The sequence below is a fragment of the Mus caroli genome, chromosome X (genome assembly GCF_900094665.2).
Source record: "Mus caroli chromosome X, CAROLI_EIJ_v1.1, whole genome shotgun sequence".
Lineage (NCBI taxonomy): Eukaryota > Metazoa > Chordata > Mammalia > Rodentia > Muridae > Mus > Mus caroli.
Genome location: NC_034589.1, coordinates 149,269,341 through 149,285,744, shown reverse-complemented (window position 1 = coordinate 149,285,744; position 16,404 = coordinate 149,269,341). Strand labels below are relative to the sequence as shown.

General features: G+C 38.5%; 1 protein-coding gene across 2 annotated transcripts in view; it reads left to right on the top strand.

Moving 5' to 3' along the window:
- The window catches only part of Cdkl5 (cyclin dependent kinase like 5), a 186,953-nt gene that overhangs the window by 117,343 nt on the left and 53,206 nt on the right, over window positions 1–16,404 (top strand). For both annotated transcript variants that reach the window (XM_021153604.2, XM_029473209.1), the window contains exons 4-5: window positions 1,457–1,502; window positions 11,889–12,025. In XM_021153604.2, coding sequence (XP_021009263.1) covers window positions 1,457–1,502; window positions 11,889–12,025 — 183 coding nt within the window. The remainder of the gene's footprint in view (window positions 1–1,456; window positions 1,503–11,888; window positions 12,026–16,404) is intronic.

Genomic DNA, 16,404 nt, shown 5'->3' with positions numbered 1-16,404 from the left:
GGGAGGGAGGGAGGGAGGGAGGGAGGGAGGGAGGGGAGAGATCTGTCAGGTGCCATCCACCTTGTTTCTTTTGGACAGGGTCTCTCTTACTGGCATGGAGCTCATCAAGTAGGCTAGGCTAGTCAATGGGCCTCAGAAATATGCCTGTCTGTACCTCCCCAGAGCTGAGCTTACAAACTCATGCCACAACACCTTCCTTTATGACATGGATTCTGGGGATTGAGTTCAAGGACTCATGTTTGCATGACACAGCACTTTACCAATTTAGCTATTTCCTCAGCAGGAACAAGCCTAAAGACTTTAACCTTTTTTCTCTTGAAAAAAAAATAGCTACTATGTGAATTTCTTGCAAAGCATTTCATTCTTAGTAAGAATATGGCTTTCTTATATTGGTGATGTGAATGGTACTTTTCAGGGTTTTTTGTAAGCATACAGAAAATCTGTGAATGCAGGTTTTTCTTCCTCCAGATTGATCTAACCTCCTTCCCTCTTTCTCTCCCTTCTTCCTTTCCCTCATTCTCTCTTTCCCTCTTTCTCTCTTTCCTGTTTTCTCCAGTTTTTCGTTTTAGCCTCATACATGCTATCTACCACTATAGAAATAGAGGATCAACCCTCATAAATTGTTCTCTGACCTCTACACATGCAGTGTGGCAAGCATGCTCAACCCCACAATAAATAAACAAATGTAATTAATGAAAAAAATTCTCTAATATATAGTTGAAAAATATTCTCTTAAGTGATGCCATTTCTTTTGGCACTGCTTGTGGACTAGATAGTATATACTGCTGGAGGAGGCTGAAAAGAGGTATACTTGGGTATGCCAGCTTAGTTGTGTGTATCAGGAACGTTGAGCACTTGTGGCCTTTGAACCATCTGTGCGACTACAGCATTAGACCTGGAAATGAAGATGCTCTTGGAGTATGTTGATTGACAGACTATTTAAATAACCATCTATTACAAATGGAGCTTTAAGCAGTTTTTTACCATCAGGTATAAATGTTACTTATATAATGGAAAGTGACATGCACAACCATATACATATATATATATACATATATATGTATATATATATGTATGTATATTAAAAAAACAAGGTATACAATATTATGATTCCAAGTTGAGAAAAAATACTGAAGAAAATATACCAAACTGGTAAGAGTTATATGAATATTTCTGGATGTCTTCTTGATTTTGGTTCTTTTATGTCCTGTACTTTTGAAGACATTGATCGTGAAGAATTATGTTTCACACATAGCACGTCAGTGTGTGTTCTTTGCCCCCTTGCTAGCCTCTTTCTTAGCCTTCCTGGGCAATGTCTCTAGGGTGGTAAGAGGATTGTGAAACAGCGCAGTGGGTGGATGGAGATGCTCGGCCTTAGCTCCTCTGCCCACCGATAATTGTGATTCCCAGTTGGGACTAGAGAATGATTTTCCCTCTGCCTCTCTTTCCTTTTCAGGAAACACATGAAATTGTGGCAATCAAGAAATTCAAGGACAGCGAAGGTATATGTACATTTTTACTTCTGTATTTTTTTGTAAGTAAAATGTATTAGAGGTACGTTGTAGTTGTTAGACCTCTAGCCCTGTGATTTTAAAATTATAACCTTGGGGAGGGAGTGCAACTTGTTTATTATCATGCTAATTTACTTTTAAAAATATTTCCTATCTCATGCTATTAAAACATCTATTTTAATTTACAATCAAGGGTGGAATTTTTGCTCCAAAAGGCCAGATAGAAGTTTTCTTAACTACATGTTTCCACATAGATGACAATGGAAGAGATGATTAAAAGCAAATGCATGTGTAGCTCCCATAAGTGTGAGTGCTGTTGTAAAAGATGCAGCATTTGATCATGGAGGTCTCTAGCCCCTAGTCACAGCAAGGAATACAAGGATAAGCAGGATAGAGAGGGGACATTTTTATATTTAGGACCATTTTTTTTTTGAGCGAATAAGATTTTCAATAAGAGATACCATATTGGGGGGGGGGGGCTTGGTCACACCTTTAGAGCATTAAAATTCTCTGCTGGGCAAGAAAGTTTCAAACAGCCTTAGCTGTTAACTCTTACCTAACCAAAGACAAAGAAAGACTGATAATAGAAGTCTACATGGCTTTTGAGATTTAGGCAGCAGTACAGAGACCTCAGTAAAGAGACTTTCTAAATTGTAGCCCAGTTCCGATATAGACACTATACTATGATGAAGCAAGTCTTACAAACCCATGTGTTAGTGAGGTACTCCATCTTCTATGTTCACTGCTTTATGTCAAATCTTAAAAAATACTCCAGTGTGACATTGAGTTGCAAGTGACCATATGAAAAATCGGTAAGAAGGTATCAGCATCAGCCTCTGGATCGAATGTGAAGCCTGAAGATACACAATGTAGCCTGGCTTCATTGGTGCACATTTCCTAAGCACTTGAAGGCAGTAGCTTCTATATTTATGAACAGTCTCATCCCCCTAACCTCAGATATTTAGAAAGCATAAAATAACAGAAGGCTTGTAAACAAAAGGTTCCTAGGATAGCTTCCATAGCGTTTGATGTAACTAAACTATGAAGTAACTAAACTACTTATGTGGAGCTCTTGCAGATTACCTAGGGCCCTGAGCAGCCTTGTGAGGACAGTCGCTGAGGACAGTCTAAAAGGAAGGCACTGGGAAATGCTTTATAGCTTATTCTGGGAGACAGTGTGCTTAAAACCATGCCTATGTGCCTTTGATCTAATGGAAGCCGTTACCCCTGGGTAACCTACTGTGAAACCATTGGAAATAGGCTCTTTGAGCAGTGACTCTAGACTAATGACAGATGGTCCAGAGACAAATGGTGATCTAAAAGGAGTGATTGCAACATAAAATCAAAGCAGCACTCTTGTATGTGTATGGAGACATCTGACTCTGTCTTCACCTTTAAGGTCACATTGGCAAGCTGCAAAGTAATGACGACCAGCAGATCTTCAAAAAACTTTTTTTTGGGGGGGCACAGGGTCTTATGTAGACTAAGCTTGCTTAAAACCCTGTTATCTAGTCTTCTATGTCTTTACCCTGCTCCTCTGGCAAGAATACTCTTCATAGAAAGGAATGGTTCATGTCTGATGATCAACTCTTTTACAATAGGATTTATGTATAATAGCTTCATATAGGTGAAGTTGTCTACTAAACTACTATGTAAACTATGATATATAAAATCTGTTTTATTAGCAGGGCATGGTAGCACATGCCTTTAATCCCAGCACTTGGGAGGCAGAGGCAGGTGGATTTCTGAGTTCGAGGCCAGCCTGGTCTACAGAGTGAGTTCCAGGACAGGCTGGGCTACTCAGAGAAACCCTGTCTTGAAAAAAACAACAACAAAAAATATGCTTTATTATCTAAATTTCAACCAGTGTATTATAATAAAAAAATAGGAGTATTCTGATATTGTTCTCATTGTGTAGTAGCTCTCAAACATTCTTTTTATTAGTTGCCATAAAAATTCATATTATAGTAGTGAATATTCTAAATCATACATGTCTAAATTTTTGTGAAAGTAAATGAAATGATTCTATAAAAGCATTGATAAACTTAGGCTGAAATGGAAATTGTGCTTGGTCTGACTGACATTCGCATTAATGTCCCTAAATATTCTCTCAGTGATGATGTGCAGGGAGGGCATGAGAATATATACCACCTTTTGGTAGCTTTAAAAGATTATAATAACATCCTGCTGTCCTGTTAACTTGATAACGGTCCAAAAATTGTATGAAATATTTTATTTTCAATTTAAATAAAAATGTATTTGCTTTTAAATTGAAATAAAATGTGATTTAAATTTGAATTATATTTTATGTAATTTTAAATTTAAATAAAATTGTATTTAATTTAAATAAAATATATTACTATTTTATTTAAAATATATTTTTAGGTAAACTACTTTTTAGTGCAAAATATCAAATATCCTTACTATCCCAGAATAACTGATTAGTTTAAAAGACCCAAATTTTCATAGTAAATAAAAGGGTTGTTACTTTAACTGGAAAAATTAAAACTGAAATTCTGAAAATAAGTTTATTTTATAGTAAATACAAATTTCTATTATAATAGCAACTGTGTGGTAATTTAGTTTTTAGCACAATTGGGTATTATCTTTTAAGCAGGAAAGTGAATTTTTACAGTAAAGTTTCATAATTAGCTCAATAAAAACATAGCAAAAGGCTTTGTCAGTTTTCACTGTCTTAATATGTGTGTCTTCATGTTCTAGAATTAATGTATTTTGTATGTATGAGTGTTTTGCTACAAGTGTGTACAGGTCTGGTGCCCGTGGAGGTAAGGACTTTGGATCCCATTTGTGCTGAGAATCAAACTAGGGTTCTTCAAGAACAAAAACTCTTAACCTCTGAGCCATCTCTCCACTCTGTTCCACATTTTTAAGCTTTTTATTCCCTGGTTGTTAGTGGATACAACTCTGCCAGATCATTTATCAGTATCTTTGCCTATGCATTTCCCTGCAAGATTTTAATACTCTAGGGGAGGACAGAAACTTCTGTTAGGAGAAAAAGTATATAGGCAGGGGATGGGGCTCAGTGGTTGCTTTAATTCCCAGCTGCCAGCCCCACCCCCAAACAAAAAGGCATGTTTAAGTGATAACAAATTTTTATCAAAGACGATTTCCTTTGTTGGTTTTTCTTTTATTATTTTAACAGCTTCCACTTTTGGCATATCATCATAAATCTGTCATCTCAGAATTCATAGCAACACTCTGAATGACGATATAAATTTCTCTATGTATGCTTCCACAGAGAAAATTAAATATCAAATACCTAACAAGTTAGTGGTCTCTACTGAATTATTTCTGTTCATTATTTGGATCTTCTATGAATGACCACAGACTCCAAAGATACAGGGGATTCTTTGGTTAAAAGAAGTTTTGAGATTGTATATAGTAAATATTTTAGCCAGATTCTCTTTAATTTTCCTATAGCTGTAGTCTTGAACATTAATATTTAATAATCAGATGGTCATGGTGTTTTGTTTGTTTGTTTGTTTTATTGGATATTTTATTTATTTACATTTCAAATGTTATCCCCTTTACCCATCCCACCACCCTGTTTCTATGAGGGTGTTGCCCCACCCACCCACCCACTCCCACCTCCCTGCCCTAGCATTCTCCTACACTGGGGCATTGAGCCTTCACTGGACCAAGGGACTGTCCTCCCATTGAAGCCCAACAAGGCCATCCTCTGCTACATATAGGGCTGGAGCCATGGGTCCCTCCATGTGCACTCCTTGGTGGTTTAGACCCTGGGAGCTCTGATTGCTTGATATTGTTGTTCTTCCTATGGAGTTGCAAACCTCTTCAGCTCCTTCAGACCTTTTTCTAACTCCTCCATTGGGAACCCCGTGCTCAGTCCAGTGGTTGGTTGTGTATTAATAACAGATCATCATTATTAGTTATATTTGTTTGTTTATTGTATGTGTTGTTGTACAAGTGTCATATCCGGTATCTGGAGATGAGAGAACAGCTGTGGGCATCAGTTCTCTCCTTCCAGCTTGTGGGTTCTGGGGATCAAATTCAGGTTGCCAAATCTCAGAGGCAACCCCTTAACCTTCTGAGCCATCTTACTGGCCCTGGATCATCATTCTTAGATAAAGACATAAACCAAATTTATTGAAAAATCCAGGAGTGCCAATTTAAACTAGGTAGTTGTTTAATAGTAACAATGAAAAATACTGTCTATTAAACATTTATATTAGGGAAACATGTAGTCAGAAATTTTTAATTAATACTCCTTTTAATTCTTTGTACCATTACCTTTCTTTGATGAATGAAAAATTCTCTCTGCTTCCCACTGAGCCTTAGTACATGGCTACCTCCAGTGAGCTGTGCACTCATCTCTGTGTCATTGGGGTGACACAGAGATGCTTTTATATCAAAAAAATGGGTAGCATTTTATCTCCTGTTGTTTGTTTCCTATAAATGTTTTTCTCTTGAAATGGACATATTTATGTCTTTAATTCTTATGAAATGTTTAGTAATTGTATAGTCTTTCCTACAGTTGATTCCACTCTTATTTTTACCTAGAGACTAGCAAACTCTGTATTGATCTCTTAGTTTGCATGATGCTGTAAAACAAGAATTCGTGAATTGTAAACTTTAAGAGCCTAGATTCTGTATAAGAGAGGCCTTGAAACAAAATTTCCGGCCTTGATTATCTAAAGAATCTGATTATCTGAGCTGCAGCACCAGCTGCTCCTGTTACTATCATACTTCTTTCCTTTCCTGCCCAAACCAGATCTCTTTCAAACCTCAGGGATTCTTATAAGATTTGGCAACATTTTGCACTTTTTGTGATTTCATAAATTTTCTCTGTTCTTTAACTTGTACTTCATCTCTAAAGACTGAAGAGTCCTCATCTTTTTTTGGTACATAAAACAGTAAGTAACATCACCATTCCAACCTCTGGCCACATTGATTGTCCTGCTGCTGCTGTCCTGTCTTCAATCAGAGCATGGTACCCTATGGTTTCGTTCAAGGATGGATTGACTTCTCTTTTTCATTCTATCTGTTTAAAGGTCTGTTTGGGGGGCCTCTTTGGCTATACAAAGATGTCAGATTTGTGGCTTCATAAAGTAGGTTACAGCTATTCCTGGATTTCTTTTCTAAGCCCACGGCTCTTTAAAAATAGGGTTACAATAGTTTCTGCTGATCTTTAGATTTTTCTTTTCATCACTGACTTATCTTTGAATTTATTTTGCTCCTGTGAGCTTTCTTCTTAAAAAGCTGCTATCTTTTATTTTAGTGAATCTCTTGATTTTTTTTTTAGGTGTGTTAACTTGACTCAGTGGTAAGCCTGCAGAAGTAGGCCAGAGTTTTGTTTGTTCTTACTTTGCATCCTTTTGGTTACTGTTGCTTTGTCCTGGGTAGGGTGGATTGTATACTGACTGCATAGAACTTTAACAACCAGTCCAGTACTGCTTTTGTTTTGTTTGAGATAGGATATTGGTATGTAGCCCAAGATAGCCTGAAATTAAAGTTTCATATATTCATTCAGTCAGTCTTCCTACTCTCCCCCTCTCCCTCTTCCTCTTCCCTTCCACCCCTGCTCTCCTCCTTTCCTTCTTTCCCTCTCCCTCCCTCTTCCCTCTTCTCTCTTTTTTTTTAAACCACCATGTGGTTGCTGGGATTTGAACTCAGGACCTTTGGAAGAGCAGTCGATGGTCTTAACCACTGAGCCATCTCTCCAGCCCCCCTCTTCTCTTTATTTTGAAAAATTATCTTCTGTGTAGCCTAGGCTAGCCCAGAACTCATAGTTTAGCCAAAGATGGCTTTGAACTTGTAGCAATCCTCCTGCCTCAGCCTTTTTGAATGCTAAGATTACAGCTGTGAACCATCATGCTTGGCTTTCTTCAGCAGTGCCTAAGATGAGATTGGTTAGCATGGTCTTAAACAAGTATAGAAACATTGACTTTTATAAGTAGAAGATGCCTTTAGAATAAACCACTCTAACTCCAGTCAGTCTCAGTTTATAGGTGAGGATCTGGTATGTGTTCAATGTGACTAAAATGCAGACCTTCACTGACAAGTCATGTTATGCTCTTTGGCTATGTGGTGATAGCAACAAGCCAGATAGCTGGATCTAACGTTACAAAGTCTAGGCATCAATCTAGGATTGTGACTCACTCTCCAAAGCTCACTGTAATACACCATACCACCTAAATCCCTCTGTTCAACTTAGGTTGAATGTGACTCTGAGTCCATGTCCCCTGAGAAAATTAGCTATCCATTTTAGATGTCAGTTATTTATGAACAGAAGAAATTAGCACAGATAGCACACAAGGATTATCTCAACTCATGGTGATTTGGGGAGGGGGGAGTGGAGGATGCTTGTTTTCATGCTATGGCTCCTAATGCTTTGCTCCTTTTTGCTTGTTTTAGAAGCACGTGTGTCGGTGGAGTGTGTGTTACTTTTCTCCATCATCTCATTATTTACTACCACACTTTTCACTGTCTAGGGTAGGCTAGAAACCTTAAAAGGACTCACAGAAACAAAACTATAGCATGTTCCAAGTAATGGTGAGTGCTTAGTGTGCTTGCACTTTGGGAATTAAGCACTTCACTTCTTGCCTGTTCCCAGTCATTACAGTCTTAATGCATAAGGTTATTACTTATGGCTGGCATAAAGAACCTCATTTTCATAAAAGGCAGCTCAAATGAGGTTGTGTTGGCACACTACACCCTAAGTGATGTTATTGTGTGTACCTCCAACCCCCAGCCTGTTTGTGTGTGTATGTGTGTTCCTGACAATTGAACTTAGGACTTGCACTTGCTCAGAAAGCACTCTACCACGTAGGTATAGTCCAGGCCCTCTTTTTAATTTTTTCTATTTTTTGTTTGGAGACAGCATTTCAGGACATTGTCCAGGCTGGCCTTGGACTTGGAATCCTCCTGCTATAGCCATCTAAGTAGCCACGATTACAAGGTGCCACCAACCTGGTTCACTGTATGCTTCCTTTTAAAGAATTACTTATCTTCTTTCTCTATTTATAAACATTCAGAATCCATTATGATTTTATAACTCCACTGTTAGGTGGAGCTAGTATATATGAATGGTATATCTTATCAGCTACCAAAAATCAGTGAGGCTTAGGTTTATAATCAGAAAGACTTTGGCTAGAGAGATGGCTCAGTTGTTAAAGTCTAGACTCAAACCAGAAAGACTTCAGTGAAAAAAAATTACAGATTATTAGATGTATTTACTGATGAAAAGTTTATAATCAGAAATACTTTACTGAAAAAAAATCATAAATTATTAGGTTTTGTTACTGATGAAAGTGTAATTGCTTTGCCTAGAGTTGCATGTTGCAGCAGGAATTGCTTAAAAGACAGAATCCAAAGTCTAGATCTCCAGTTCTTTTCTGGTGTTCCTTCCATAATTGCTATTTTAATTTGGACATACCAAGGCCACTTTATCTATTAGCACAATGAAACTGTCCCAACTTGCTAATTATACACAACACTGTATTTTTGTTTGCTTTTTAAATGCCCAGTGTGCCCAAGCATTTGATTAGAGAAGAAATAGCCAGCTGTATCTACTTAGTAACCTTGTCCTCCACTCCAGTATAGCTAGTGATCCTGTTATGGATCTTATATGTAGACATATATACTGTTGGCCCTAAGTACTATTAGTTTTCTGGATTCCCCATTTTCATATTCTAGAAACATTCAGGGTCAGACATGAGTAAGGGGAAATAAATTGAAATTACTCAGAATTGAGAAGACAGAGTTTATTTGTTGGGCATATTGTTGGGCATCTCTTACCCACATCTGAAGTTGGGGAGAGCTAGGCATATAGCTCTCTTCCTGGGCCCAGCTCAAGCATTCATAACAGGAAGTTGTGAGTATTCCCAGTTCTGCCAAGTTGAACGTATGTTGGACAGAAGAGCTTAATCAGTAAGCAGCCTCAATCCCAATCCAAAGGTCCAAAGTGTGAAATGTATCCAGATTTACTTGTTGAGGGCTTGTCTGATTCTATAAGTAGGAAATTTCATACTTGACTTTATGTAATATGTTGGAGTCAGAAAAATAAGCACATTGAAAACATTGTATAAAGTTGTCTTCCATGATATGGATATATGAAATGTAAATGAATTTTGTATTTGAATTTGAATCCAAATCCCAGGAGATTATTATTACACACAGCTCGCTCTCTCTCTCTCTCTCTCTCTCTCTCTCTCTCTCTCTCTCTCTCTCTCTCTCCCTCCCTCCCTCTCTCTGTCTCTGTGTATGTGTGTGTGTGCTCTCTCACTGTCTCTCTCATGTCCTTACTTATTTCATAATCGAATTTCTAAAATGTTAGACACTCCTTGCTCACAGGCCTTTCAGTTCAGGGACACTCCACTGTAGCAAGAAAGCTGACGAGCTGTCTGTGAGAAGAGAGCCCTGTGTATTGTGGTCAGGAATGGGATGGGAAGGAGTTGTCTTCTTATAGGGTTGGGTAAATCCCCTTGCGGCATGAAATTTTACAACAAAACAGTGAAAACCTGAAAGAACTAGTGCCATCAAGAGCCAGGGTAGAAGACTGAAGGTACTGAGCTGAGAAAACAGGTGAGATGGCCCTCTGCTGACAAAGGTTAGCCCTGTTATTGCAACTAAAAGACTAAGATGAGAGAGACATGAAATTGGCATCCTGATGTAGTTTCTGATGGAGGTTGGTGCCTTAGTGGCTGGACCACTGTAGTAGTCAAGAGCAGCATTTCTGCACAGCAACATCCACAACCTTTCTAACCTGTGTTCCAGCAACCTCCAATGCTTTTCTGGCTGAAGAGTGCCTCATTCGTGTAACCAGGTCACAAAGAAGTAGTGACTTTATGTTTCCTGGTTGTCATCGATCCACCAGTTCCACAAAGCCCTGTTTCTACCAACCTCTTCTTTAAACTCATTTTGAAGGGGGCTGAATGTGGGGGCTGGATAGAAAATCAGCTAATAAGCAGTCCTTACTCTGCATTAGAATCTTTCCCTTCCCTCCTCATGACCCCCAGCCAGCTTTTCCCCTTTTGGGTGCCTTTGGTAGAAAGCATGTTTTCTTCAAAGCCATAGGTGTTGTTGTCTTTGTCCCAGAACTTCCTTTTTTTTTTTCTCTTCAGACTTAAAGGCATGCCTGTATTTGAGGTCCCCACAACATAATCTCAACAAGCCTGGATTCTGGCCCCTAACCAAAGCCTGAGACCAAATGTGTTTTAGAATTCATCATTTTGAAGTTTTAGAATGGAAATATGGCACTCTACATAGCACTCTGTAATCAAGGCATTTTTCTATAGCCTAGACTATGAATATTCATATTAAGTGGGTTAAACAAAGAGCATAAATAGTCTCATATCAATTCCATGTTCCCTCTGAATGAATTTGTCACAAACTTAGAAGGGGTTTAGTTTTCCAACTAGGGATTTTAGAATTATGTGCCTGTACTCTTGGGCATACATATTAAAAACGCACTACTGAGAATTTCTCAGTTACCTCTTAAGCTATCATAAGTAGATGATTAAAGGGAAATCCTAGCTTCTTGCTTGTCTGCCCATTAATGTAGCTTCTGTCTCACCTCCCTGTCCATGGAAGATATCACAAGTGAAATTGATGGTATGGAAGGACAGATACTGGTACAGCACAGAATCTCCATCCCAGAACAGCTATACCATCTGTGATAAACAGATGGAGATGCAATGGGAAGGCAGCAGGAACCCACAGCAGCTTCTGTTCAGAGAAATAAGGCACTCTTAAGAATTTCCTATGATTTGACCATGAACTGCGTCACAGATACCTGATGCACAGCCTGTGCTCACTGAAGCAATTTGCAAGAAGCCTGAAAAATGAAATCTTCTTTTTAAGACAAAACTTGAAGCTAACCTTAGGACATGAACTGCTACACATACTGGACACAAAGCTTCCACCGCACATTGATGGGGTTGGCTCTCATAACCCTTTTAAACATTTTCCTCCCCAACACAGAATGTTAGAACCAAAATGATGATGAATTCATGTGCTATGTCTATAAATCTGTGGTTTGATACAACAAAAAGGAAAATAAAATGCAAGCAAAAAATGGATTTGATGTGTTCAAGGAAACCTTTTCTTTGTTGTGTGTTTTGTTTGGAGTTCTTTGGGTACCTTATAGCATAGGCTGGCCTGGAACTTACCATCCCCAGCCTCAACCTCCTAAGTGCTGGAATTATTATAAGCCTGCACTAAGTCTTTTCTTTAAATTTTGTTTGTTTGTTTTCTTTCTCTTACCATGAAAATGTGTTAATATTCTATCTGTGGACATATTAAGTAGAAGATGTTGTCAGTGGTCTTAAAATTCTTTGAACGGTACTTTTGAAAGCTTTCATTTATTTTCTTTCTTCACTGCTGCCTGTATTCTAGAAAATGAAGAAGTCAAGGAGACGACTTTACGAGAGCTTAAAATGCTTCGCACTCTCAAGCAGGAAAACATTGTGGAGCTGAAGGAAGCTTTTCGTCGGAGAGGGAAATTATACCTTGTGTTTGAATATGTTGAGAAGGTAAGTCCTGAATGAATAGCCAGCATGCAACCTCACCTGATTTTTCTGTTGTTTCTGACATGAGTGAGGAATGTAGTATTATTTAGTATGCCCTATCGGTGTACTCATAACCTGAGGGTATTAAATATGAAATTATCTTCCGTAGTCATTAGATGTCCTGAAATCGATTTAGGGATTTTATACAAGTTCAATGCATTCAGATGCTCTTGTTTAAACAGCTTCTGAAGTCTTAGACTCTATGTACAACAAGTGGTTTTCAGATTAGATTTACTTCAATTAAACATGAACAATATCTCTGTGGGAGAAATAGGTGAATGGACATGATGATAAAGGACGGCAGGGGTACACATCAGTCCAGGCAAGCAGGAGCTAGGTCCTTCAGTCAGACTTAGGATGCTGAATGAAGAAAGCAGACGCAGTCTTTTAAGAACGGCCAGCATTCTAGCTTTCGTGGGGGAATTGTAAGGCAAGGCCTGAAGCTGCTGTTAAGAATACTAGAAAGCACTTTTAAAAGGATAACTCATTAATGAACATTTTAATATTGTGACCTAGGGGCAAAAGGTTAACTGCCTCAGAATTCCTTAAAGAACAGCTGACTGTGAGCAGCTGCTTTTAGCTGCTTACATTAGGAGAAACTGGAATCAGAGGAGCCTGTTGAAGGCTTTGTTGCTCTGTTAATAGGGGACTTCTGAAGTGCGCGTGCGCAACCCAGATTAAGCCGGAGAGGCTTCAGTTTGCTGTGGGTCAGTCCCCTGGTGTTTCTTATGACATACGGGGCAAGAAAGCAATGGTTTTAAGAACACTGGCTGGTCATGTGACTTTGATTTCATTCACCATTTACCCAGTATTTTTTAAATGAACAACACAAAATAATGCCTACAAACAATATTTAAAATATATAAGACTCTTATTTTATTTCTATTATTTCTTTATTAAAAATAATTTGATATAAAATGTTCTGATTGTGAGTTTTTTCTCCTTCAACTCCTCCCAGCTCCTCCCCTCCTCTTCATCCACCCAACTCCATGCCCTCTTTCCCTCTCTTTAAGAAACAAACGGGCAAGCACTAACAAGAGCAACAGAATTTTAAAAGGAAGGAATGTACACATATACACACATACACAAAACCAAGAGCCATAAAAATATAAAATCAGAAACCATAATTTACAATCAAAAGACCAGTAAGACCAAAAAAATGGCTAAACAAAGCAATATAGAGTAAAAAGTCTACAAAAATACATTGAGTTCATTGGTGTTGGCAATCTACTGCTGGGCCTGGGGCCTACCCTTAAATGTGATTAATATACCCAAAAAAGGCTCTGTCATTGTAAATCAGTTATTATATGCTACTTCTCCAAAATCTGTTTCTCTGTGTTTGTTTTGGTATTTCCCTATCAAAATAAAACCTTAAAAAAATGGTTGTTTTAAGAAAAATATTGCTGTACTAAGGTTACGGAAAGAAATCAGATTATGTTTATTTTTTAGTTATCACAAATATGTGTGCAGTTTTCAGCTCTCCCTGACAATGAAATTTGTCACATCTAGTATTTCACTTTGTCTTTTTTATTTCTGTTGTGTTCGTGGTGGTGGTTTGTGATAAATAACACTTTAGTATATCAACTAGAGATATCTCCTCTGTATATCCATGTTCTCTGAGAGAAGCAATTTGACATGCCTGAGTTCTCTCTGCTCACAAATGGCTGTGCTGCAGCCAGTATTATAATCTTCTGACACTGAGGCCTGGGCCGCTTTCTCTGCCCCTGTAATTCTTGAATGGAAGTTAACCATCACACATGCCCACCAGTGGCAGTGCCTGGCAATCTACAGTGAGTCCCAGGAGTATAAGGAGAAAGATGCTCAAACAAAATTGGGAGTTGTTAACTGAGACCCACAATGGCAATGCCTTAAACAAAATAGGAATTTCTTTCTTCCTCACAAACATAGACAACAGGAGCTAGCACAGGACTGAAAGGCAGCTCTCTGCTCCCTTGTCTGTAGTGTCAACCCAAGCTGTCACATCCAGTTAGCTAGTATATAGTGACATGGTCACACTTGGCTGCAAGACAGAGAGGAAATGTACCCGTCATTCTGAGTATTTAAATCTGTGGTTGAAAATTGTATTCCCTATAGAATAAGAAAAGGTGGCTGGAGGGTAATAGTCTCTCTGCCACTTAGGAACCTGGAGTAGAACATGAGCTGAGAGCATCATCTTTTCTGGACCATTCAGCTCTCTGCGCTCCCTTGTTCTTGGCATCTCCTGCATATCTGTTCATTGAAAAAGTGCAATTAGCATAGCAATTTTTTAAAGCTGAAAACATTCTTTCAACATTTTATTTTAACTGAAACCATAAATATACATCGAATCCTCTCTAGAGATTGGTTGAGGTGTTTTGCATATTGATCTTCTGATTAACGCTCTTATTGGCCTTTGTTGCATATGCCATGCCCATAAATGCATCTTTAAATGGAAGCAAAGGCTCCGAAACCTGGAGAGCAGTCTCCGTGCAAAACCTGTCAGGATTTATGCTTATCAGTGCCAGCACCTGTTCCTTACCACTGCTGTATGTATGCCTCTCACTGTTGGCATGCATTTTATGCCTCTCTTTTGTTGTGTATTTCCAAACTATTAAATACGATTTACATGTGCACAGCAACTCTCTTTTTAAAGAAACCTTATTTCAGTGGTTGATAATGATACTTAATTATATTGATTGTTGGGAGCCTTCACAACTTCTATGGTGGGTTTTATCTAGTAGTGTTTCTCATATTAGACAAAGTTGAGCAGCGTAAAAAAAATCCTTGTTTGGAGCTAGAGTTGTAGCTCAGTGGTAGAATGCTTCCCTAGCGATGCGAAACTAAAACAACAAATAACAGCAAGCCCAATAAGGGTAACATAAATGAATTGCGCCTCAGTTCTTTAACAACGAAAATGAAACAGCACAGAGTGGCTAGGACAGCCTGCATCTCTGCATCCAGTGAGCACAGCAGCAGCAGACCATGGTTCAGATGCCATATATGCAATAGAAGGACTCTGTAGATTCTTCAATTGACTTGTAGATTTCTTAAAACAAAACAAAACAAACAAAAACACATGTATCCTAGTTTCATTCATGTTGCTGTGACAACATATCCTCACAAAAAGCAACTTAGAGGACAAAGGGGTTTATTTTACCTTGCAAGTGTAGGTTATACTCTGTCAGTGCAGGGAAATCACGGAGCAAAGAGCTTGAAGCAACTAGTCCTACCATATCCACCATCAGGAGCAGAGAGAAGTGAATGCATGAATGGCAAGTGCTCAGCTAGCTCGCTGCTCTTTTTGTACCGTTTAGAGCCCCAAACCCAGGACTAAGGCCACACATTCAAGCTAGGTCTTTTTTCCACATCAATGAAGGCCATCATGACAATCCCCCACAGACCTGCTCACAGGCCAACCAGATCAGCAATCCCTCATTGAGACTCCTTTCCCATTATTATGTCAACTTGACAATTAAAACTTAACTATTACAACATGTACAACAAAATTTCATAAACATAATTCTTTCTGCCATTTCATCAAATGCATCTTTAACTGCTGTTTTGTTCTCTCTCTCTCTCTCTCTCTCTCTCTCTCTCTCTCTCTCTCTCTCTCTCTTTTTATGGAATTTCAAGGATCAGTAGGCTTAAAGATTCCATTACCTTGATTCATGTTAATGTTCCAGCAATTTGGCCATTGTTGCTGTGCACCATTGGTGTAAATGCCAGTAGTGAAAAAGGCAAACAGCTGAGCATTGTGCTTAAGGTGGTGTGACTTCTTGAGGCTGTGAGCAGCATCTGAGCCTCTGTTTATCCCCAGGTTATACTTAAGATCGTTCTCTATGTGGGTACCTTCAAACAAGCTAAGGTTGTACTGTGAGCCTTATAGATTGGGCTTTGCAAAAAAAGATGGAGAATCTTTGGTTAACTTGGTAATGCAATGGAGACCGAGTAAGGGACTAACCTAGCATTTCTTTTAAATATATATTTATTCTTATGTATGTGAGTGATCTGTCTTCATGCTCACCAGAAGACAGAATTGGATCCCATTGCAGATGATTGTGAGCCACATGTAGGTGTTGGGTATTGAACTCAGGACCTCTGGAAGAACAGCTGGTAACTGCTGAGCCAACTCTCCATCCTCTTAACTTAGTTAGCATTTCTGTTAAGTTTATAGCTGGGTCTCACTATGTAATGTCTTCTAAGTTCTGGAATGACAGACATGCATCATGGTACCTGACTTATGAGAAAAATTTGCATGAACTTTGTGCAAAAATGGTCTCTGACTCCAGATGGACTGTTTGAATTGTTTAGGGTTTGTGTATTTCTTTAACAATATTTTCTTTAATTTTTTAGTGTGTATGTGT